The 19420-nt window shown below is 35.5% G+C and overlaps 3 protein-coding genes across 5 annotated transcripts in view; all 3 read right to left on the minus strand.

The window, feature by feature from the left end:
- LOC138936437 (dynein beta chain, ciliary) overlaps positions 1-11291 on the minus strand; it is a 30139-nt gene extending 18848 nt beyond the window's left edge. Inside the window, exons 1-27 of the mRNA XM_070301860.1 lie at positions 11137-11291; positions 10385-10618; positions 10178-10285; positions 9680-9908; positions 9176-9328; positions 8758-8969; positions 8165-8398; positions 7645-7848; positions 7352-7543; positions 7028-7237; positions 6605-6879; positions 6415-6533; positions 6017-6334; positions 5680-5770; positions 5370-5552; positions 4866-5121; positions 4313-4408; positions 3689-4035; positions 3382-3538; positions 2935-3167; positions 2566-2855; positions 2289-2437; positions 1775-2020; positions 1483-1707; positions 1049-1250; positions 806-972; positions 79-491 (exon numbers count right to left, since the gene is read on the minus strand). Coding sequence (XP_070157961.1) covers positions 79-491; positions 806-972; positions 1049-1250; positions 1483-1707; positions 1775-2020; positions 2289-2437; positions 2566-2855; positions 2935-3167; positions 3382-3538; positions 3689-4035; positions 4313-4408; positions 4866-5121; positions 5370-5552; positions 5680-5770; positions 6017-6334; positions 6415-6533; positions 6605-6879; positions 7028-7237; positions 7352-7543; positions 7645-7848; positions 8165-8398; positions 8758-8969; positions 9176-9328; positions 9680-9908; positions 10178-10285; positions 10385-10618; positions 11137-11268 — 5675 coding nt within the window. The 5' untranslated portion in view covers positions 11269-11291. The remainder of the gene's footprint in view (positions 1-78; positions 492-805; positions 973-1048; positions 1251-1482; positions 1708-1774; positions 2021-2288; positions 2438-2565; positions 2856-2934; positions 3168-3381; positions 3539-3688; positions 4036-4312; positions 4409-4865; positions 5122-5369; positions 5553-5679; positions 5771-6016; positions 6335-6414; positions 6534-6604; positions 6880-7027; positions 7238-7351; positions 7544-7644; positions 7849-8164; positions 8399-8757; positions 8970-9175; positions 9329-9679; positions 9909-10177; positions 10286-10384; positions 10619-11136) is intronic.
- Positions 11268-18120, minus strand: LOC138936586 (venom protease). Of its 3 annotated transcripts, none has more exons than XM_070302120.1 (6): positions 16974-17453; positions 16518-16641; positions 14263-14460; positions 12958-13226; positions 12280-12575; positions 11268-11993 (listed from the first exon to the last, which is right to left on the minus strand). In XM_070302120.1, exons 2-6 carry the CDS (start codon positions 16630-16632, stop codon positions 11696-11698), a joined length of 1176 nt encoding a protein of 391 aa, XP_070158221.1. In that variant the 5' UTR covers positions 16633-16641; positions 16974-17453; the 3' UTR covers positions 11268-11695. The 3 variants fall into 3 exon arrangements, with proteins under 3 accessions (XP_070158221.1, XP_070158220.1, XP_070158219.1); XM_070302119.1 differs by lacking the exon at positions 16974-17453 and adding an exon at positions 18036-18120 and having other exon boundaries at positions 11304-11993; positions 14263-14463; XM_070302118.1 differs by having other exon boundaries at positions 11304-11993; positions 14263-14463; positions 16974-17449.
- On the minus strand, positions 17887-18954 carry Galla-1 (cytosolic iron-sulfur assembly component galla-1). The gene is made up of 3 exons (XM_070302121.1): positions 18729-18954; positions 18223-18486; positions 17887-18140 (listed from the first exon to the last, which is right to left on the minus strand). Exons 1-3 carry the CDS (start codon positions 18922-18924, stop codon positions 18040-18042), a joined length of 561 nt encoding a protein of 186 aa, XP_070158222.1. The 5' UTR covers positions 18925-18954; the 3' UTR covers positions 17887-18039.
- Between the last annotated feature and the right edge of the window lie 466 nt (positions 18955-19420).

The raw sequence follows: 19420 nt of genomic DNA on the forward strand, positions 1-19420 counted from the left end.
TCATTTTTCTGAAGTAATCGAACAATCGTAAAATTTTATCTGTAAAATGTTGATTGAAAAACTCTGCATTAGAATCACCTGTGTCTTAACTGCGACTGCCATTGAAAATTGGAGGAGCTTTCCGCTTTGAGAGATATCAATTTCCCGACGACGTCACGCGCGTGCACATCGATGGTACAGATAGTCATGATCTTTTGCCGATCGTTCTCGTTCAGCTCGCCGCGTAAAATTGCGATCAACGCGTTTAATTGGCTAATCTGTTTCTTCTGATAATCCTTGAGCGCATTCTCGAATCCCTCTTCGAGCCGCACGAATGCCATATTCACCTCGGAAGTCCACCAGATTTGCGTGCCGCATAAAGCTGGCTGCGCCTCTTGATCTAGAATCCAAGACTCGCGATGCTTCTCATCGTACGAAACGACTGCCTGGCCGAAACGATATCTCACGGTTCGCCTCATTGCCTCCGTGACGCGATTCAACCAGATCTCAACCTACGAATCAGATGATTATCTTCGAGAGCAGCCGGAGCTACGCTCTACGAAGTCTAAATACGAGAAGAGATGTACTTATCGAGGATACTTTTTTCTCAATGTTATCGTTATCTAAAAAAAAAAAAAAAAATTTAATACACACGATTAATCTCATAACCGATAGAAAATAAAATCCGTGAACACTGGTGTGTTTAAAGAAATTACTGAAAAAAATAGAAATCTTAAATTAATAATGCTCAGCCATTAATCGTACAAACGCTGTATTTATGTGTCATTTCACACTGCGTATCTTATGAGATTGGTTAATTTTATACCTTTCCTGTGCAATCGCATGTACCATGCATGGCCATTTCTTCGCCGTCCTTCGCTATCATTCCGTTGGCATGTTTCGTCGGCTTGCCTCCTTCGAGTACCCACTGCAACTTCGCCAACGAGTCGTACAATTTAGGCAAATGCTTGCAAACCATTTCGGGATTGTTTCCTGTTGCGATAAAGCGCGTGCATAAATAACGATAAGATAAATTTTACATTATTATGACGAAGAAAGGGGACTTTACCGTTGCTCAATATGTCCAATAGGTCTGCAGATGAGATAAAATAGAATCGTGGATAGGCCAGTCTTTTAGTCTCCAGATAATCGGATAGTGCTTTCTCGCAAATGTTCAATTGTCTCTCTAATTCTTCCAAGCGGTCCAAAAGTTTCGGTCTGTTCATCGACTTCACTATATTCAAGTTGGTTAACATTTCCTTCAATAGATCCTTGATAAGAAATTCGAGAATATCGAATCAGTATTATTTAACCGGAAAATCGTATAAATCATCGAGATAAACAAGCAATCTCATATTGTATATGGTATCTTCAAATAGAATTTTTTCAAATGGTCATTCGTATTTACAATGTTTTGTACAATATATATATATATATATATAGCTTTACTTTTTTTAAAATTAAAAAAACAAAAAAAAAAGATTTGTCGGAGTTTAAAATCACCTTAAAGTCTTTGTCTATCTTTTCAAAGCGTTTCGATTCCTCTGGTAATTGGCTTCTTATATCTTCCGAGCCGATAAAAATACTCTCCAGATACATCCATCTTCGTTGAACTTCGAACCAAGCGTTGATCGTGGCGTCCGCATTGCCGAGCTTCTTTTGCCAGTCCATCACTTCGTCGAGGAAATAGGCGACATATTTGGAGTCCAACATATTTTGCAGTTGTACCTGCGACAGCGATCTTTTTCGTTTCTCGATCAAGGCTGACGAGGAAGAAATCTGATAGGGTATATACCTGATTTTCTTCCAACATCTCGATCGTTCCTTCACTTATTTTTAAGACGCTGAGTTTCGTACGTTCGTGCGTCTCTTTACTGAATTCGAGAGTGTCCCATGTATTGTGCAGCTCTTTGAGAACTTTCTCCATGCTCATTTCTTTAACCGCCTTGTCTACTGTGTTCTTAACCTCCTCCTCGTATTTATGAAGCTCTAATTTTAGCAGATCTTCCAAAGTGGTTTTATCGTCCATAGTGAATTTTACCTGCGGTAACAATTAAAATTGTTATATTTCAATGGATTGATAAAATGTGATTAGAAATATAGAGAAATTATTTTATATTGTTATATATAGAACTAGATTTATCATATGGGGATTGTTGTCTGTTCTAGACAAATAGACCGTGTACAAGAAATATATATTTTCCTACACGATATGTATTAATCTTTTCTTCTCTTTTCTTATCTCTGATTCTTCTCTCGTTTCCAATTATTTTCTAAAATGCTCTTATTAAATGACATTATTTACTCACTCGTGTTTCAGCCATGAGTTCTTGCCAATGTCTGTCCCTAATGGCGGGATTTTGCAATTCCGAAACTGCCCTTAGGGATGACATCATGTTCCTCACTTGTGCTTCTATCCGTGTATACAAGTCCCAAGCTCGTATTTCTTTATCTAATTCTAAATCGATACGAAACACATCTCACTTTTTGCACAATTATAAGATGCGATTAAAATCAGAATTTTTCGAATCTTAAGAATACTTGATGCGATACTGGAAAAGCATCAATAATCAATGCAAAACTTACGTCTCAATTCCCGAATCAATTTTTTACATTCTTGATCCATCCCTTCGACATCTATCTTTTTCCAAAATGTTGTCTTCCACTCGTCTAAACTCGACGTAACGATATTGACATAATCCCAAAGATTCTTCAAAAGTTTCAATTCTCTTCTGGCGAGCTTGATTTGCTTAAATTCCATTATCTGCTGTTCGAATATATTCGCCTGATCGTGTAATGCCTTTAATTCCTCCTCGAACTTCACGATCTCCTCGTTTATTTTGTCTAGTTTCTCGTACACGTTTGTACAATCGAAACTGTGAATTATAAATATATAATACGCGTATCTAAATCTACAATATTTACAGAAATAAGAAAGAAAATAGGCTGTCTTACTTAAATACGACGTTTTCGCGGAACCGCGCCAGATATTGCTGTTGTCTAAAATCGTAATAATTGAGACGCTTCTTCAGCAGCTCAATTTGTCGCGCCATCAAAGGTTGTACGAGCTGTTTTACCTGCGCCGCCCATTTCTTAACCGTCGCCCATTGCTCCGGCAATTCCGTCAGCCAGGTATACGTTTCTTCGCCGAATTTCACTTGGTACTGCTTGAGAAGATCTATGGTCGCCTGCGATCGAATGAACTCGAGCGATTATTAGAAGAAAGTATCCTTCGAAGGGTAAAAAATATTTAATTTTTAATTTCTTTAATTTATTGTTGGATTTTTACGTAAATTTGAATAATTATGAATTATGAATAGGAGACAATATATAGGTCTTTATTTTTCATATGATATTGGAAATCAAATAAGATTTCATAATATTTTATTCTTTATTCCTAACCTTTATAGGCTCCCACATGTCGTCAATTCGATATTGCCGATCTCGAACTTGCTTCAGATAATATATAGTGTTTAGCAAGTCTTCGTAATCATCCGGTGCGATCGGCTGTGTGAATTTCTTTAAAGCATTGGTCAAGAATTCACTAAGGTTCCTGAGCCTGCGATGTATACATTATCCAAACATCAATTGGATATCTTATGCAATATCAATTATAATTTTGCAATAAAAAAGAAAGAGAGAGGAATTTAAAAAGCCTGTTTTCTTTTCCAAATACGTGAGAAGAATGATATATAGGCAACATACATACTCGCTGTTGACATGGTCGATGAGATACGTCTTAAATAAATTAGTCCATTTGCAGATTGCGTTGAGTAGAGCTTGCTTGAAGGATCTCACATCTAGCCGTAACCAACGCAAGAAAATCTTCTCATTTTCGAATTCGTCACATCTTTCGTAAAGAGCCATAAAATAGTCGATCACTCTTTTAAAATCGTCTAATCCTGGCTGTTTCTCTTTTAAATGCTCCGATAAATTTTCTAGCCCCTGCGCTACCATTTCCTTTTCTTCGTCCGTAAGAGCACGGCCAAAACGTAAAAACAAATTCAAGTATTGCTGCTTATCGTCCAACCATAACCAGGAAAATGGCTCAAAGATCTGTAGTTTGAAGAACAGAGGGATTTTCGTAAGTAAACCATTTTAATCTCATGTTTCATGCTTTCTCAAATAAATGCTATCCGAAAGTTTGCTCATCAGCAGATTTGTTTTTTATATTAACTGGAAATAATAAAAACAAATAATAAAATAAATAAATAATAAAAATTTAGATATTATTGAGATAATATCAAAAATGACAAGTAAGATACAATATATCCACGATCCAAATTTGACATCGAAAATAAGATAAAAACAGAGTTATACTTGGAGATCTTACGACAATATATTCCTGTGCTTGTACCAAACCCAGTTTCATCCGATGACACGTCTCCTCGAGCATGAAAACGATATTCTCTTCTTCTGCTAAATCGATCTTAAAATATTATAACGCGATTAGTAATGGGTAAGAGTCGTATTATGATTATATACGCAATAAGTTGAAAAATTATACTGATCGTATAGTAGAATGTAATTTTTTGTCAATTTTTTGAAAATAAAATTGTTTTAATTATCTATATTTTAATCACGTTCTATTTAATTAATTATTAATCATCTATCACATTCAATTTAAAAGTTTCTAAGATATCTAGATATGCCCCCGAAAAGAGGCCCCCGAGATTTTGTTAAAATAAAGTTTATCTACAATTATTATGCCCGAAATCAAATAATTCATCGAAACACTTTCTTTCTTGTACAAGTTATTATTCTTTTCATCATTATTTAATAAATATTTTCTTCATCTAAATAAAAAAAAATTATTTCATATTTCAGGTAATACGATGCACTGAATATTGCGCCTGTTACCGAGCACCCTGTATACAACGACGTACTCCATAGTGCTCTCGTTCCATTGCGATGTCGGGATCTACACGCGGTATCAAAGTTCCCATTCTCATAACATCAAGCAACAGGCCCTCATAAAACGTGTAAAAGCCTTGGGGATCATCCGGATCTACCGCAGGACGAAAGACAATGTGGGGAACCTCGAGTAATAACTGAATCTTGAAGAGAGGCGACACATTGCTCTCCGGATCAGTTTCATCGAGCAAGTAACATATACTGCGAATATCGCATGAAAACTTGAAACTTTAATCTTTAAATTTTATTTTTTAATAACCGTTAATGTCAAATATTTTGAAAATCCGAAAATTAATATACAATAGAAGGAGAGAACCTCGATTAAACGCAATCGAGATAATCGATATGATTTTACTATTGCTAAAGTGAAATAATTTAATTACACAACGGATGCGAATTGATATTATGAAATTATAAATGATCGATTAACTTTAAGATTTCACGTTAACTTTTTACAAAGAATAACAGCTCAATACCTGGTAGAAGCGGCTTGGATCAGAGCTTTCGATATCAAATCGTCAACATAAGCGAGATATGGTTTCCATTTGATCATACGCTGAGCAATTTCCTCCTCCGTTTGGAATATTTCGGTTGTTAATATTTCTGCTTTTTGATTCTCCCAATCATCGCCCACGATCGTTCTTTCCTTCTCTTCAATTCTATGACGATATATAAAAAAATGTTTCGTAACAAGTGCAAATAATTTTTATATTTTACTGCTACTTATATGGATACGATGAAAACAAAATTTGTGGGTTTCAATATTGAGAAGAAGTTGATATACACCTCAATTTATTTAGCGGAGTTCGTATCTCTTCTACGTCCTCTGCTATTTCTTCGAGTTCTATATCTCGCTTCCCGATATCTATTTCTGCATCTGTATTCGAATATATCATAATTTTTTTTCAGCCAAATCTTGGAATTTTGAAAGTTCTGAATAAAATAGCATAAATAGCTAATATAAAAGAATCATGGCGCTCGTGATATGGGATATAATGAATAATAAAAAACAAAAAAACAAAAAAAAACAGATTTGAAGAAAAAATGTTCTACAAATTTTTCGAAAGCTCGTTTCGTTCCGCAACAATCCAGCTTTACAAGACAACAGGTAAACGTGAATTACTTTCGTCCAACTCGAACTCGTCTCTCTCGTACCAAAGATCGGGTAACAAGTCGAAGAAGAGTTTGTAATTTTCGTCCAAGATTCGATTCAGTTCCCTGACGGCGCGCTCGATTCGAGCGTATCGCTTTTGAAAATTCTCATCGCGTTCGCCCAAGGCGAGCAAATTCTCGCTTTTAAAATCCTTACGCTCTAATATCGGCGACAGCGCCCACGAGTAGATCATCCGCAGCAATACGCCGACGTTCTCTTGCGCGCGAAAGATCCGCGAATATAATTTTCGCACCGGATTCATCAAATTATCGATATACTCCGGCACTTCTATATTTTTATAATATAATGTTATGTTTTCACATAATATAATGTTATATAATTCGTGACATATAAACTAGTACTTTCACCTGGAGAATTCCAATCATACATTTCTTGACCAATGCGAATTAATTCATCTACTCTTTCCATCTCGTGTCTCACCAACTCCATTTCCACGGGCAAACTGTTATTCCTTATCCAATTGTACCTGCCATATTTAAACGAATCGAGATACTTGAGTCATTTTAAATCTCCGAACCAAGTACAATATTTACTTACCATTGTATAAATAAACTCAGATTGTATGTGCTCTCGAAGAAATATTGCGTTCTGTAATAGAGCCGAATCGCTTCCTCGGGCAAGTCTGGCCTCTGCATGATGATCATATAACGAATTTCGCGCAGGAGAGCGGTCAGTTCTGGATGGAAGTTCAGATTGAGTAATTTGTTCTCGCGTATCGTTAATAAGCTTTTCGACAAATGAACGTTGCTTATATCGTTCATCTTTTTCGCCCAGTCCATGAATATTTCGTCCTCCATCGCGTTCATGAGCGACTTGTGGGAATATGTGCTTTTATTAACGCAATTCCCATCGCGAGAGTCGTACGAGTGTATAAAAAGTATTATAAATTCCTTAAGGGTTTACAGGGATACAGTGGGAAAAAAAAATTTTTTTTTTTTTTAATTTAGAGCAAATTGTTACCTGCAGTTGCTCGTGCTTCAGTTTGGTTTCACGCATGATTCTCAGGTTTATTAAGGGATGATCGACAGATTTCGCGCATTGCAACGGATAATCTATTCGTTGCCGCAATTGCGTCAATGTGCACAAAGCGCCGGCCACACGCGGAAAATACTGATCGGTCTCAATCCATTCGCTCTTGTCACGGTCTTTGAACGTATTATCGAATATTACCTGGAATAGGTAGAGATTTTCGTTGAAGCGTTGCAGTCATATTATATCTATATTAATCTCTGTATACACTAATTATTAATATCAACATAATATAATATCACACATTGCGCGCACTTTAATATCATCGAAATGAAAGTGAATTCTTTGAAGCAATTTCTCGTAATTGTGCCATAATTGCGCCATGATGATCGGCCGATTGGCCATCGAGCCTATTATCCATATTAGTTTGAATATAGTTTCCGTATTATGACATTCGGAGAATGCCTGATCGAATATATTCGCGATCTGTCGATCAAACTCTTCGACCTGCGACAAACGGGATAACAAATTTTTATTTTACAGCATTAATCGCAGAGTAGGGAAGCAATGTATCCAATGTATTGAAATTTATGCAAGTATTACTTCACCTTTGCTAAAAAAAAAGTGACACTGTCCGTGAATCGTGTTTCTTCCGGAATTAAAATATCATATTCCAACTCGGCGAATTCATTGTAAAGTTTGACAAACTTTTCGTGAATATCATATATTCTCGAGCACAATGTTTTCCCCTTCAAACCGCTAAATTCCATCTTTTCTAGCTTAAAATATTCTTGGGCCGTCTCAAACAACATCTGATGAATAGCACGGAATAATAAATTATCTTTTTTGAACTTACGCACAACTTATCTCTCGTATTTCTAACAGCGAGATTAGATTTTCTTTTTTCTTATAAAAAATGATACATTTTTTTGTATTTTAAAAAACTTGTTGTACGTAAATATATATTTGTTTGAGAAGCGATCTATAAAATTAAATCCAGAATAATCTATTTTAGCTTGAAAGGAAGATGAACAATATTTTTAACACCAGCTAGTACACTTTTGTTCGAGATAACTTGTCAATGAGTGCGAAATTGCTCGACTGAATTTTAAGAAATGAATCACAGACTTTTATCTCTGCCAGACGTTTCTGAAAATTTGTTATTCTTCCGAGTACTAATTCTTCGTCAAAATTCCACGGGATCGAATCAGTCGGGTACTTGAAGTAGTAATCCAACTTAGTTCGAAACATCTCGAACATTTCTGTGTAATAAGTCAGAATGCTTGTCACGTGCTCCAAATGTTTCAGATTATCCTCGACGTCGCCCGCGAACAAGGTATTCTGATCCAAATATTTAGCAGCCTACGAAACTGCGCGATTAGTTATACTAGTAGGCATTTCTACGTTCTTAAAGAAAAAAAGAGAACAAATATATATATATATATGTATAACTCATTAACATGCTAATTGAATGCGCGTTTAGATATTTCTGAATAATTCTCGAGAGAAAGGACGTCAATTGGTTAAATAAATTTAAATAAATCGCAGCGCAACCAGCGAAAAGTTTCCAGTATCCTTTGTGAAGGATGACACACGCATTAATGCTTTTTTGAAAAAAAAAAAAAAAAAAAAACTAAATTAAATTTCTTTTATTAATTAATTTTCTAGTATAGGATTTAGATTGTTCGAGCGCCTCGATATTTGAAATAACTTTTATGTACCTGGATTATTAACAGATTGGATATCTCGGACAGCAATGTGATTATCCGCGTGGAAGTGCAATAATATTTTGAGTTTGACCATGTCAGGCACACGCAATGCAGCAGCGGTTTCAATCTCGGCTGTATATCTTCGAATTCAGTATTTTGTATGTCTTCGAAGTAAGGTTCCAGCGCTTTCAAATAGGAACAAATATCACGCGCTTCGATCACCGCTAAAAATACGAATAAAAATCTTTTTGGATCGTCTCGCGTGATTTTTTATTAACGTGAAATTATATTTGAATGCTTATTCGAAAATCGGCAAATCCTGCTTTTTTGGAAGAACGGCGGTTAAAGGAACAAAATATCCATTTAATTATCAATACATCAAATTAATACTTGTTGGCCAATTATTCGGTTAACGCTAGCAAGATCTAACCGGTCATAACATCCTTCAACAGAGTCTTGAAACACTGTGAGTAGGGACTCTTAGTTAATTCCAGGATAGATGCCATCTTTTTCACTCGAGGATCCCTCATTTGATTATAGATCGATTCGACATTTTCAAGTCGTTGACGCCAAAACTCGATCTCTGAAAGAGAAGAACGTGATTAGTGATAAAAGTCTTTTCAATTCTCGATTTTGTTGAAAATCAAATGAGTCGCGAAAAGAATCGAAAATATACGCGCTTCTTTTTTTTTTAAATTACATAAAAATTATCCAAATTATATATTATAAATAAATAATACGAGAAAAAAAGATTGTGTCACCTTTAGTTGGTGATATAATACAGTGTATCGACATATAATTCGCATCGAATACCACGAATAATGTCCTATGAAATGTCTTATCAATTTTAAAAAGAAGAAAATCTGTTTTACCGAATACACGGAAAAAGTTTTTCCTCAAAATCTTGCAAAATTTCAATAATATTACGTAGTACCCTCGCTCGGTAGCGGCTGTTTATCGTTGAGGAAGGCGCGTGTGCTCTCCTCGTTAAGCACATCGCTAATCTGCGAACACCATTTTGTCACTATAGTCTCTATATCGCTTTTTAAACGAACATCGATCTCGACACCGTCGCTTCGCTGCGCTTTCCATTCCTCCTCGAATACCTGTTCGACGCCCATCGGCATCGGCAGTAACGTCTGTCCTGTCATCTTACCTTTGACCTGAGAGAGATTTTTTTTTTTTTTTTTTTCTAGAGTAAAGTATCTTGGAACGAGAGAGCTAATGAAGACATTTTTATTCCACTTAAAAATTTCACATTCACAGCCCGGTAACCACATTGAGTTTTTGAAGACGAGAATATTATTTAAATACAATATTAAGAAGGAGAGAAGATCTCGAAGGACGTATACTTGGGGACGCGACGGCGGTATCTGTCACACGGACAGATATTACGTCTCGCGGGTTAAGGGCTAAAGGCGACTCCGTATACCTGGCATATTATATTGCGGAAATCGTAAACGTGTTTCTTCGTATCTTCGCCGATAACGCGCGGCCAGCCCTTGTGATTCCTCGGATTCGACAATATCGGCACATAAGCCTAGGCAAAATATTCGCGCGAGTTGAATATCGCGTCGATATCTTTTTTTTTTTATAGACACGAGTGACATATGTGTGATTCGGGCATACGATTCGCTACCTCCTCGAACAGAACGGACAATTCGTCGACGGGTCTCGGCGCCATGTCTCCGGGTATAATAACGTCCCTGTAATTCATCCGCGTAATCTTGGCAGGATTCCTCTTTATAAAATACGACGCCTTTACTCGGCCTGTCGCTGGTATCTCGAGATACGGCACCAATACGCCGGCCGGACTCAGTTGCACTATCAGAATCATCTCCGACGGCGTGTCGAAGAATTTCATAATCATCTCCTGACATATTTTCGTATTTAGAATAATTTATAAATAACACAATCATTAATCTCGGTTTATTTTTTGTGTTAAAAATGTAAAGTTTCAACGTTAGATGGAAGAAAACTTTGAAAAACTATTCGAGAATATTGCGTTCTCTTCGCATTTTTCTTTTAATAAATTAAAAATTTATCTATTACAGCAGTATAATTTAAAATAAGAACAATTTTTACATCAATTATATATATATATATAGTATTATATATATTTATCAAATGTGTATAATCTATTAATTATGCTATATTATTTTGCTATAAAAAGAGTGTTATATTAGGTTATTAGTTATGAATTTTTTGATATTAATTGTTTTTTATAGTATAGTGCAGTTTTTTAAAAATTGTTAGAATGACGGGATATATATATTGTATTACCTTAACGCGTCTCAAATCGTGGTGGCGTATATAAATTTGCATTTAATTCACGCGAGCGATTAAAGGTTAAGATTTAAGGAGGGAAACAAAAAAATATATATATCGCACCTTGTATTCCTCGTTTGTTAACATCTTTATCCATTTGTCGAGTTTAATCTTCCTCGATAACGCTAAATACTTATAAAGATATTCGAGACGCTCGTCATCCTCCTTTTTCTCCTCTTCTCTCTTGTCGGTCATTTTTATATTTACAGGAAAAATTCCTCGCTATCGACCGTTATTCAATTGAACGATTTGAACGTTGTGAATTTTGTTTTCGCAGAAAGGTTTTCAAAGTAAAACTACGAATATATTCACAATATCTTATTAAAAGGCACGTACACACATAGAGAAAGACGTTACTCGCGAATGAAGTTACAAATATTATAAAAGTATAAAAGTTGTTAAAGTTACAAAAGTAAGACAGGAGATGAAAATTGAAGAATGTAATAAATGCTACATTATACTTCTTTCACGCAACAGCATCAGACTAGATTCTCGTAACCATCCTCGGTACCATGAACGATATTAAAGTATGTAAATCGCGTCGTCGAGTCGAGAGTCACATAAACGAGAGTGAAAACTCGTTGAAACTTGAGTTGTTCGAGTCGTGTGACTCATGACTCATCTACTGTTCGTCGTTTATTTCCGGCCAGACTTGTCTTTCGATCCACTCCAAATAGGAATATACCGCTGTGTAAACCCCCGGTATGGATCCACCGCAACTTTGCCCGAACGCTGTGATTCCCACAATGCTGTGATTGGGTCCGGTGAACATCAGCAGGGGCCCGCCGCTATCGCCTTGACAAGCGTCCGATCTTCTCGTAACATTGGTGTCCAATACGCATAGCATATTGTCGTCCAAGCCGCGGGGCAATTTGCTGAAACCGTTGAACGACTTGGCGCACGATTCTCTATCTACGAGACTAAAGAAAAAATATATGATCATATATAATATTTGCATAAAAAAAAGAAATATGTATAAGATTATATTCTTCGTCAGACATCTTTTAAATTTTTTATCAAATAACTTTAATTACATGGACACAGAAATCGAATTTCACATTCCTCATTTATGAATAAGCTAGTTTGAAATCGAATATAGCCGATTTTTCGTCAAAAAATTCTCGCAAGCATGCATTCGAGAAAATGCTCTTTCTTAAAATGTTTTATTAATAAAAAAAGAGTTATGTATTTTTTATTTTCTCGCACCTGAGACTCGGCGTCTTCATCAACTTCGTGCTGCCGTCATCGATGAAACTGGTGGCACCCCAACCGATCACGATGAACGATACGTTCGTCGACATATCCATAGCGGTGAGAGATTTCGTTTGGATGCAGATCGGTCTCACGTTACTTGTCACGCGTACAGGCGTCTTTAATTTCAGGATGGCCACGTCGTTATAATTCATGCTGCGCTTGTAACGCGGATGCGTTATCACGTCGATTATGGGAATTCGTTGCGCATCGTCGTCCGCACTCTTTAGATCCTCGCTGCCGACCCTTACCTAAGAAGCAAAAGAGATTCGCTCTTGATCTTTGCATCTCACATCGTAGAGAATTATAGAAAGATCTTTCCGAGCCTACTTATGTCAAACAAAGAAGATATCTTTGTTATAAACTGCGATATATATTGTAAAGAAATCCTATTTATATTATAGGATACAGATTCTGTAAACAAGTGTCTCCTCGTGCGTTTTTTATTTCAGTCAACACCTTTTCTAGTCTATAAGAATTAAATAAGGATTCTACGCTAATCTGTTTCATTTCTCTTTCATAACAGGACACGCGAGACAGATCACTCTCACTCGAATGGACGCGACAACGGCTTTCGAGGATTAATCCTTGACTAGATGACGACCTTGAACTTGTAGCTCATCTGCTGCTTACCTCTATCGGTACTTTCTCCTGCACGCTGTTCACGCAGTGAGCGGCGGTAAGTACATATTGCGATGAGATTAACGTCCCGCCGCAGTTATACTTGATAGCGTCCGGATTCTCGCTGTCGTCCTTGTCTTCGTTCTCGTATCCCAGAGCGACCATAAATGGGAATTCTCCGCGCTCGGCTTTTATGCCGCTGAATATGTGAAACTCCACCTTGTTCTCCGTTATCGCTCTCTTGCTACTTGTTCCGATCTCGCTCTCGTATTGCCGGCATGCTGAAAATTTACGACCACGAATTGAAAATTGTCTTCGCGCGAAAGAACACGAATCGATCGGCCGATTATAATCGGCGAGACCGATTTCTGTCCGGATATATAAAACTGTAGCCGTAACTACGAGCCGTGACGATCGTTACATCACCGCGCGTCTCCTCGCATCAAGGTCGTTTATTATTTAAAATTGAAACGAATACTCGGAAGCGATTTACGCACGTGCATTAATGATACATGTTAAAGTGATAATATACGCGATAAACATTAATAAAATATCTGAGATTTAAAAATGTCTTAAATGGCCATATATATATTTATATATCAAGAATCAAACCGATTTCAAAATGATAAAATACACCATTGCTTCGTGATAATGAGAAATGTCAACATTGAAGTTTGGGGACAGTCCCGTTCCGTAGAATCCTGTCTTTTTCCAGATGAAGAGAATAAGAGTCGCTATTGGAAATTATGACAAGAAGCTGAGAAACCTGTTCTCGAATAAAGATAGAATGTTAATCGACGGCAAACTCGTATAGGAATATATATATATAATCGTCAGTTTCGTCTTCCTCCCGATCACCTTCTCAACGCTCATCTCATTATCACCACAAATAACTAGACACACATCTTCCAGCAGAGTAGCGGTTTTAATAATCTGTAAAGTAAGATGATGGATGAAGTAAGATGATATAAAGTTACACGATATCTCCCTATGCAGCATATATAAAAATATTTTTTGTCGTTCGATTTTTTACCAGACTCTTCAACGCGATATCAGCAAGTAATAATAAGCGAGTTAATTCACGCAATTTAAAAACAATCAATTATATACGTCATGTTCCTTATATTTCCTCTAAACTACTTTAGTAAATTCTTTTTTTATTTCTATATCAATTATCTTTTTTTATTTCTATATCTTCAAAGTAAATTAAAGTAAGAGTCTTCTGTGTTTATCAATCCTATTCAATTGTCAGCTCTATTTTGCGATTCATAGGAAAAAAAAAAAATCATTTTGCTAGCTATGAGATGATATCCATACCAATCTCCGCTGGCCGAAGCCCTATCTTGTCCGTGATGTTGTACTGGCAGCAGACGATCTCCGTGAAGTCCTCGAAGCCGCAACGTCCTATCGAATCCGAGCTCCTTTTACCCTCTATCGCGTCTCGTAATTTGGACGGGCACTCGTATATTTTCTTGCACACGCCCGCCTTGCCGTTCTCCAGCTTGCAGTGACTACCTTCTGCGTAAGTTAGAACCAGATTATGCTTCGCGCATGGCACGTAAACGCGAAAAAGGGGGAAGAACATGTGGGAAAGCCCGGTTTCGAGACGTTGAAACTAATCGACGGACGGCCCGCATTTTTCCTCGCGCGTTAACGAGTCTGACCTATAAAGTACTCTTTTCCTCGTATAAGATTGTAACATACCATTATATATTCCATTCTTTTGATTCTTGCGGCACAGTATGAAATACGCCTAAGTCGAAAAGATTAAAGTATTGTATCTCCCTGATTATATATGGAAGTAATCCATTTTTTTCTTTTTTATCTCAATAATATATATATTTAATATAAAATCTCTATTCAAAAATTTAATCTAATATTCAGATTATATAAAATCAATTTTATTCAGGAAAAAATATATATTTAAAAGATCTGGAAAATGGAAAAGGAAATAAAAATTTTCTATAATGTTAAAGAAATATAGTTTTTTTTCTTTAATATTATACTTCTTTTTGGATCAAGCAATTTTCACACTATAACGGCTCGAGATAAATAATCGCGCGGTTATATAATGGTCGAGATCAATCGATAATGTAGCCGTTAGAAAATTATGGATGCGCGGACGCGCGCCACTTTTGTCGATCTCTTGAATTAATTACGTATACGTTAATAAACGTTGCGCGGCACTGGTAGTGATAAAAGCATCAGCCGGCATTCCGGCTTCCGCGGGGAATAACAAACCGATGCGTTTAGCTGCGTTAATGTCACGGCATCGCAACATTAATGGGAACTCAGAAATATTCCGCGGAACTTTAACAATTGCAATCGTAGATTCGACAACCAATTATATTCTATTTCTATGATGAACTTGTGGTCGAGTTCTTTTTAACGAAAACATCGAAAGATAATAATAATAATATTTCTTTATTAGAAGCGGATTGTGCGGATAAAAAAAAAGGCTTTTCGTAACTATAAATTGTAGAGGGTAAAAGATGCATAGTGAAATGGTGTATTTTAATTTCAAGATAAATTTCGAATTTTAGTTTAAAATTGAAACTTGATTAGAAAATATGTGTTGGAAATTGAAAAGTTGGATAGATGACGATCTCTTCGTTTTCTTGACTAAAGAAAGAAGATGGCTCATAGAATCTGTCGTCAGAATTAAAAACGCAAATTATATGAATATATTCTAGTATATGATAAAGAAAAAGCCGATATATATGCCGATAGATATGCAAAGGCATAATTATAAGATTTATGTTTATCACAGATTTCAATATTATGTATTTACATTATTATATTATCTATCGAAAAGTATATATGTTATCGGATAGGAGTGACTCATATCATTTCTACGATATAACGGGAAACAAGTTGCGAAAAATAAAGAAGTGCGCATGTTAGCTATGATAACGTTTTATTTCGAACTTTTGCGTTTTGACGTTTATCTGCTCGTAACTTCGAGACTGACGCATAAAATAGCGGCTAAAGCATTTTGCGAGACTTGTCTCAATTTATTTAAATCCCCGTCATATACTCGTCACAAAAGCACATCAAGTGCGAGAATCAAATTGATCTATTAATCTTTTAGAGCACACGACTTGTTTTCGTGATATTTTATTCGTAAATGGTAAGGATACGCGAGAAATTTTTTCGACTAATAGCGTTTTCGAATGAAACAAATTTGATCGTTCTGAAATTGATTAATGACGTCATTTATGACGTCTTGGGTTACTATAGGGGTATACTTGGATTATTAGATTAATCAACGAAATATTATTTCAAGTAAGCGTTCGATTGATTAATCAGGGCAAAGAATTTTGTGCTTTGAAGTCAAAATAATGTTAATCAGAATATACTTTATATTATTTATAATATTAACGCCATAACTTGTGTTAAATTCGGACATACAAATTTATACGATAGTTTTGACATGTTTTGAGAAATTTTTATGAAAGTAATAATATTTCAAATAAAAATTTCTCTTCCTAATACACCGCGCGTAGGTATCAAATTAGCACATTTAATATCTATGTTGATTTGTTTTTATGTGTAACGTTGACTTATCATACCGTAAAGTTCTTCCTCTAGCATTGGCAAGGCGTGCGTAAGAAACTTGAACAAGACGACGATGAAAATCGAGGAAGACAAATTGAAGCCCATCTTGACCAGTTGATGATTTTTCATAATATTGCACTTGAAAAAAGAGAAATATATATACATATAGTTAATCTTAATGAAGAGAGAGAAATTAAAAATTAAAATTTTCAAAATTTAATTTTTGATGATATTTTTATGCTTTATCATTATAAGCTATGTAATTATAAAATTCAAGTTATACTTTTTCCATATATTGGTTAAATTGTGGATTTACGAAAATTGATGATTTATAAATTAGCTGAACAATATTTAAATAAATGAGAAAAGATGTTTTGAAAATTTTCAACTATAAGTAAAGATTCGACTTTTTGAAAAATTTTAATTAGATACTAATTGTTTATTTATTAATAGCTTATAATAACACTTACAAACTCTTTTAATCTGCACGTGGAATGTGGACGATTCTCTAAATGAATTACTTATGTTCAAAGAAAAGCATCCGATGATTTTTTTTCTTGAGAATTCGACGCGATTTAAGAAGAGAGACTCGACTGGACTCGACACTCGACTGACGGCTGATGCCACGCGATGCGAATGTGATCCGGTATATAGTCGCTACAGAAGCGGTAGAAATGGGTAGAAACACATTCTGACGCCCGCACGCGGCAGTTTTGATCACCGTCATAAATTGCGAGTGTGTCATATACGTCACCCAATTTCTCAACAATTTCATTGTCCCATACATTGCATGTACGATGTATGTTGCGTGAAAGACGTTCGTGCATCACGCGTGATGCATTTTTCGAGGCATTCTCTTTCGATGTATTTTTTAAAAGTAAAAGTAATTCGTTAAAGATTCGTTAAAAGTATTTCGTGAAAGAGATTAATGTCCTTAAAAATTATCTAATTCTCTAAAATTGTATTTTTCGGATTTTATACATATTGTGATACAGCAACAAATAATATTTCTTATATTTATATTACTCGAATTAAAAATAAATCAAAAGCGTAAAAGTTCGATTACATGAAGAAATTAAAAAAATATTGCAATGATACGAAATAAATAAAACTATTTGTAAACAAATTGAAACTTTTGTTATTGATCAGCATGCTGATTCGTATGTCTTTCTTTAATTATTCTGTTTTGTCTATCCTAATTTGGATTAATATAAAAAGAAAATTTTTATCACATTTGCAAATTGCATTAGATTCTATATATCATATCCTTGAATTATATTAATCTTTTTATCGATAAAGTTTACTCTTTTATCAGAAATACAAGTTTACAATATTATCAAGAGAAGAAACGATTCAATTTACAAGGTAGTTTTTTTTTTTTCCATTGGAAAAATATCTTGTTATAATTGTAAGTCGGGCTCGTTAATTGTATCATATATATATAAAATATACTATTTATTTACATCATATAATGCAGATTAAAACTGTACTCCAAAAAGATATCCAATAGCATATACATCACAATCACATACAATGCTAATAATCTTCCTCTAATATGCATTTCTCCACTAGTTCCCGTAAATTTGGATTTTCCATTGCAGCTGCTATACGTTCTTTATCATTTATTTGTTTGTTAACTGTAATTTAATGCACACAATATTAAAGGTAAGCATATATATGTTTCTGTTGGAATAATGTAGAATACAAGTATATACACACTTTCTTGTTCAGTGGAATGTGCACCCTCTTTGATATAGATATCTAATTTAAACGATGCTACCAAATTACGTTCCAATTTGACACGAATACACAATCCTATGAGAGTTGCCAACGAGCAGTGAGGTACTGTAGGATTGAATTCCACGCGAATTACAGAGACTCCTCCAGGTGTATCGTGGCAAATGGTTATGCAATCTTCATAGACAACGTCTAGTTGCTCCAAGGTTTGCGGTTTTTCCGGATCCTTAATTGTCCTTAGCAAATCTGAAAAACGGGAAGAATTGAATTGTTAAATGATAGAGAATCTCTTTCTGCAGCTGTATATTATTTCAGTATAATTTAACATATTTTTTCCAGAAATATTTTTCGAACGATACTCGACTGTTTTAATAAAGTGTAAAAAAAAAGAACAAGTCATTTGCAATGTCGCACCATCTTTCTGACATCAGACAATACACTCCGAAAGGTCGAATGATACAATACGCAAATAGAGCGCAACAACTTGCCGTAAACAGATTCTTTTAACTCTGTATCTGTCTTTAATGTCAGATCGCTCTGATTCTTCGCTATCAAGAGATCCTCTGCCGTTTCCATGATTCTTTCTGGCAGTATACCATCTTTTATCTTCCCGCCGATTGATAGCTTTCGAAAAAAGGACAGCATGTTTATATTAATGATAATAACAAGAAAAACATGACACATGATGCATGAATTACGTCATCTACGAGCAATGACAAACAAGTATACATACATGCGTATGCGAAGCGGAAATCAGCTGCATCCGATGCAGGGCTGCCAGATTGTCCTCTCGCTAATCCATATCCCCAAATTTTCCATAGGCTACATTCCAAAACGTACTCTCCAACGAAAAATTTACTCGATGGCCACTCCGAAATTTTTTTTGAATGTTTCTGATTAGTTTCAGCCCATATCGAGTAAAATCATCCTTGGAGAGGAAATTTTACACCGTTTTGGAACCTGGCCCTGGTGTAAATAAAATGCCCCATATTTCCCCTAACAACTTAAGCGGGGAGCACAAACTTTTGCGTAAGCGCATAATCATAAGGATAAGGAATTTGATTGGTCCATTTCCTTATGCATAAAGGAATTGACCAATCAAATTTCTTATGCTTATGATTATGCGTTTATGCAAAAGTGTGTGCTCCCCGCTTTATACATGACATAAGGACAACGCATG

The sequence above is a fragment of the Polyergus mexicanus genome, unplaced genomic scaffold (assembly GCF_030449975.1).
Source record: "Polyergus mexicanus isolate NDT 795.1 unplaced genomic scaffold, iyPolMexi1.0 SCAF_9, whole genome shotgun sequence".
In the NCBI taxonomy this organism is placed as follows: Eukaryota; Metazoa; Arthropoda; class Insecta; order Hymenoptera; family Formicidae; genus Polyergus; species Polyergus mexicanus.

What these genes read in the sequence shown, in the direction of transcription:
- LOC138936586 (XM_070302119.1), bottom strand. Translation starts at nt 16,632, where the DNA reads ATGAAAAATCATCAACTGGTCAAGATGGGCTTCAATTTGTCTTCCTCG. An exon ending in GCTAGAGGAAGAACTTTACG is followed by an intron (nt 14,464 to 16,517) that starts GTATGATAAGTC and finishes TAACTTACGCAG; the next exon opens with AAGGTAGTCACTGCAAGCTG. An exon ending in AGGAGAAAGTACCGATAGAG is followed by an intron (nt 12,576 to 12,957) that starts GTAAGCAGCAGA and finishes TTTGCTTCTTAG; the next exon opens with GTAAGGGTCGGCAGCGAGGA.
- Galla-1 (XM_070302121.1), bottom strand. Translation starts at nt 18,924, where the DNA reads ATGTGTCATGTTTTTCTTGTTATTATCATTAATATAAACATGCTGTCC. An exon ending in GTTAAAAGAATCTGTTTACG is followed by an intron (nt 18,487 to 18,728) that starts GCAAGTTGTTGC and finishes CCCGTTTTTCAG; the next exon opens with ATTTGCTAAGGACAATTAAG. An exon ending in ACATTCCACTGAACAAGAAA is followed by an intron (nt 18,141 to 18,222) that starts GTGTGTATATAC and finishes ATTAAATTACAG; the next exon opens with TTAACAAACAAATAAATGAT.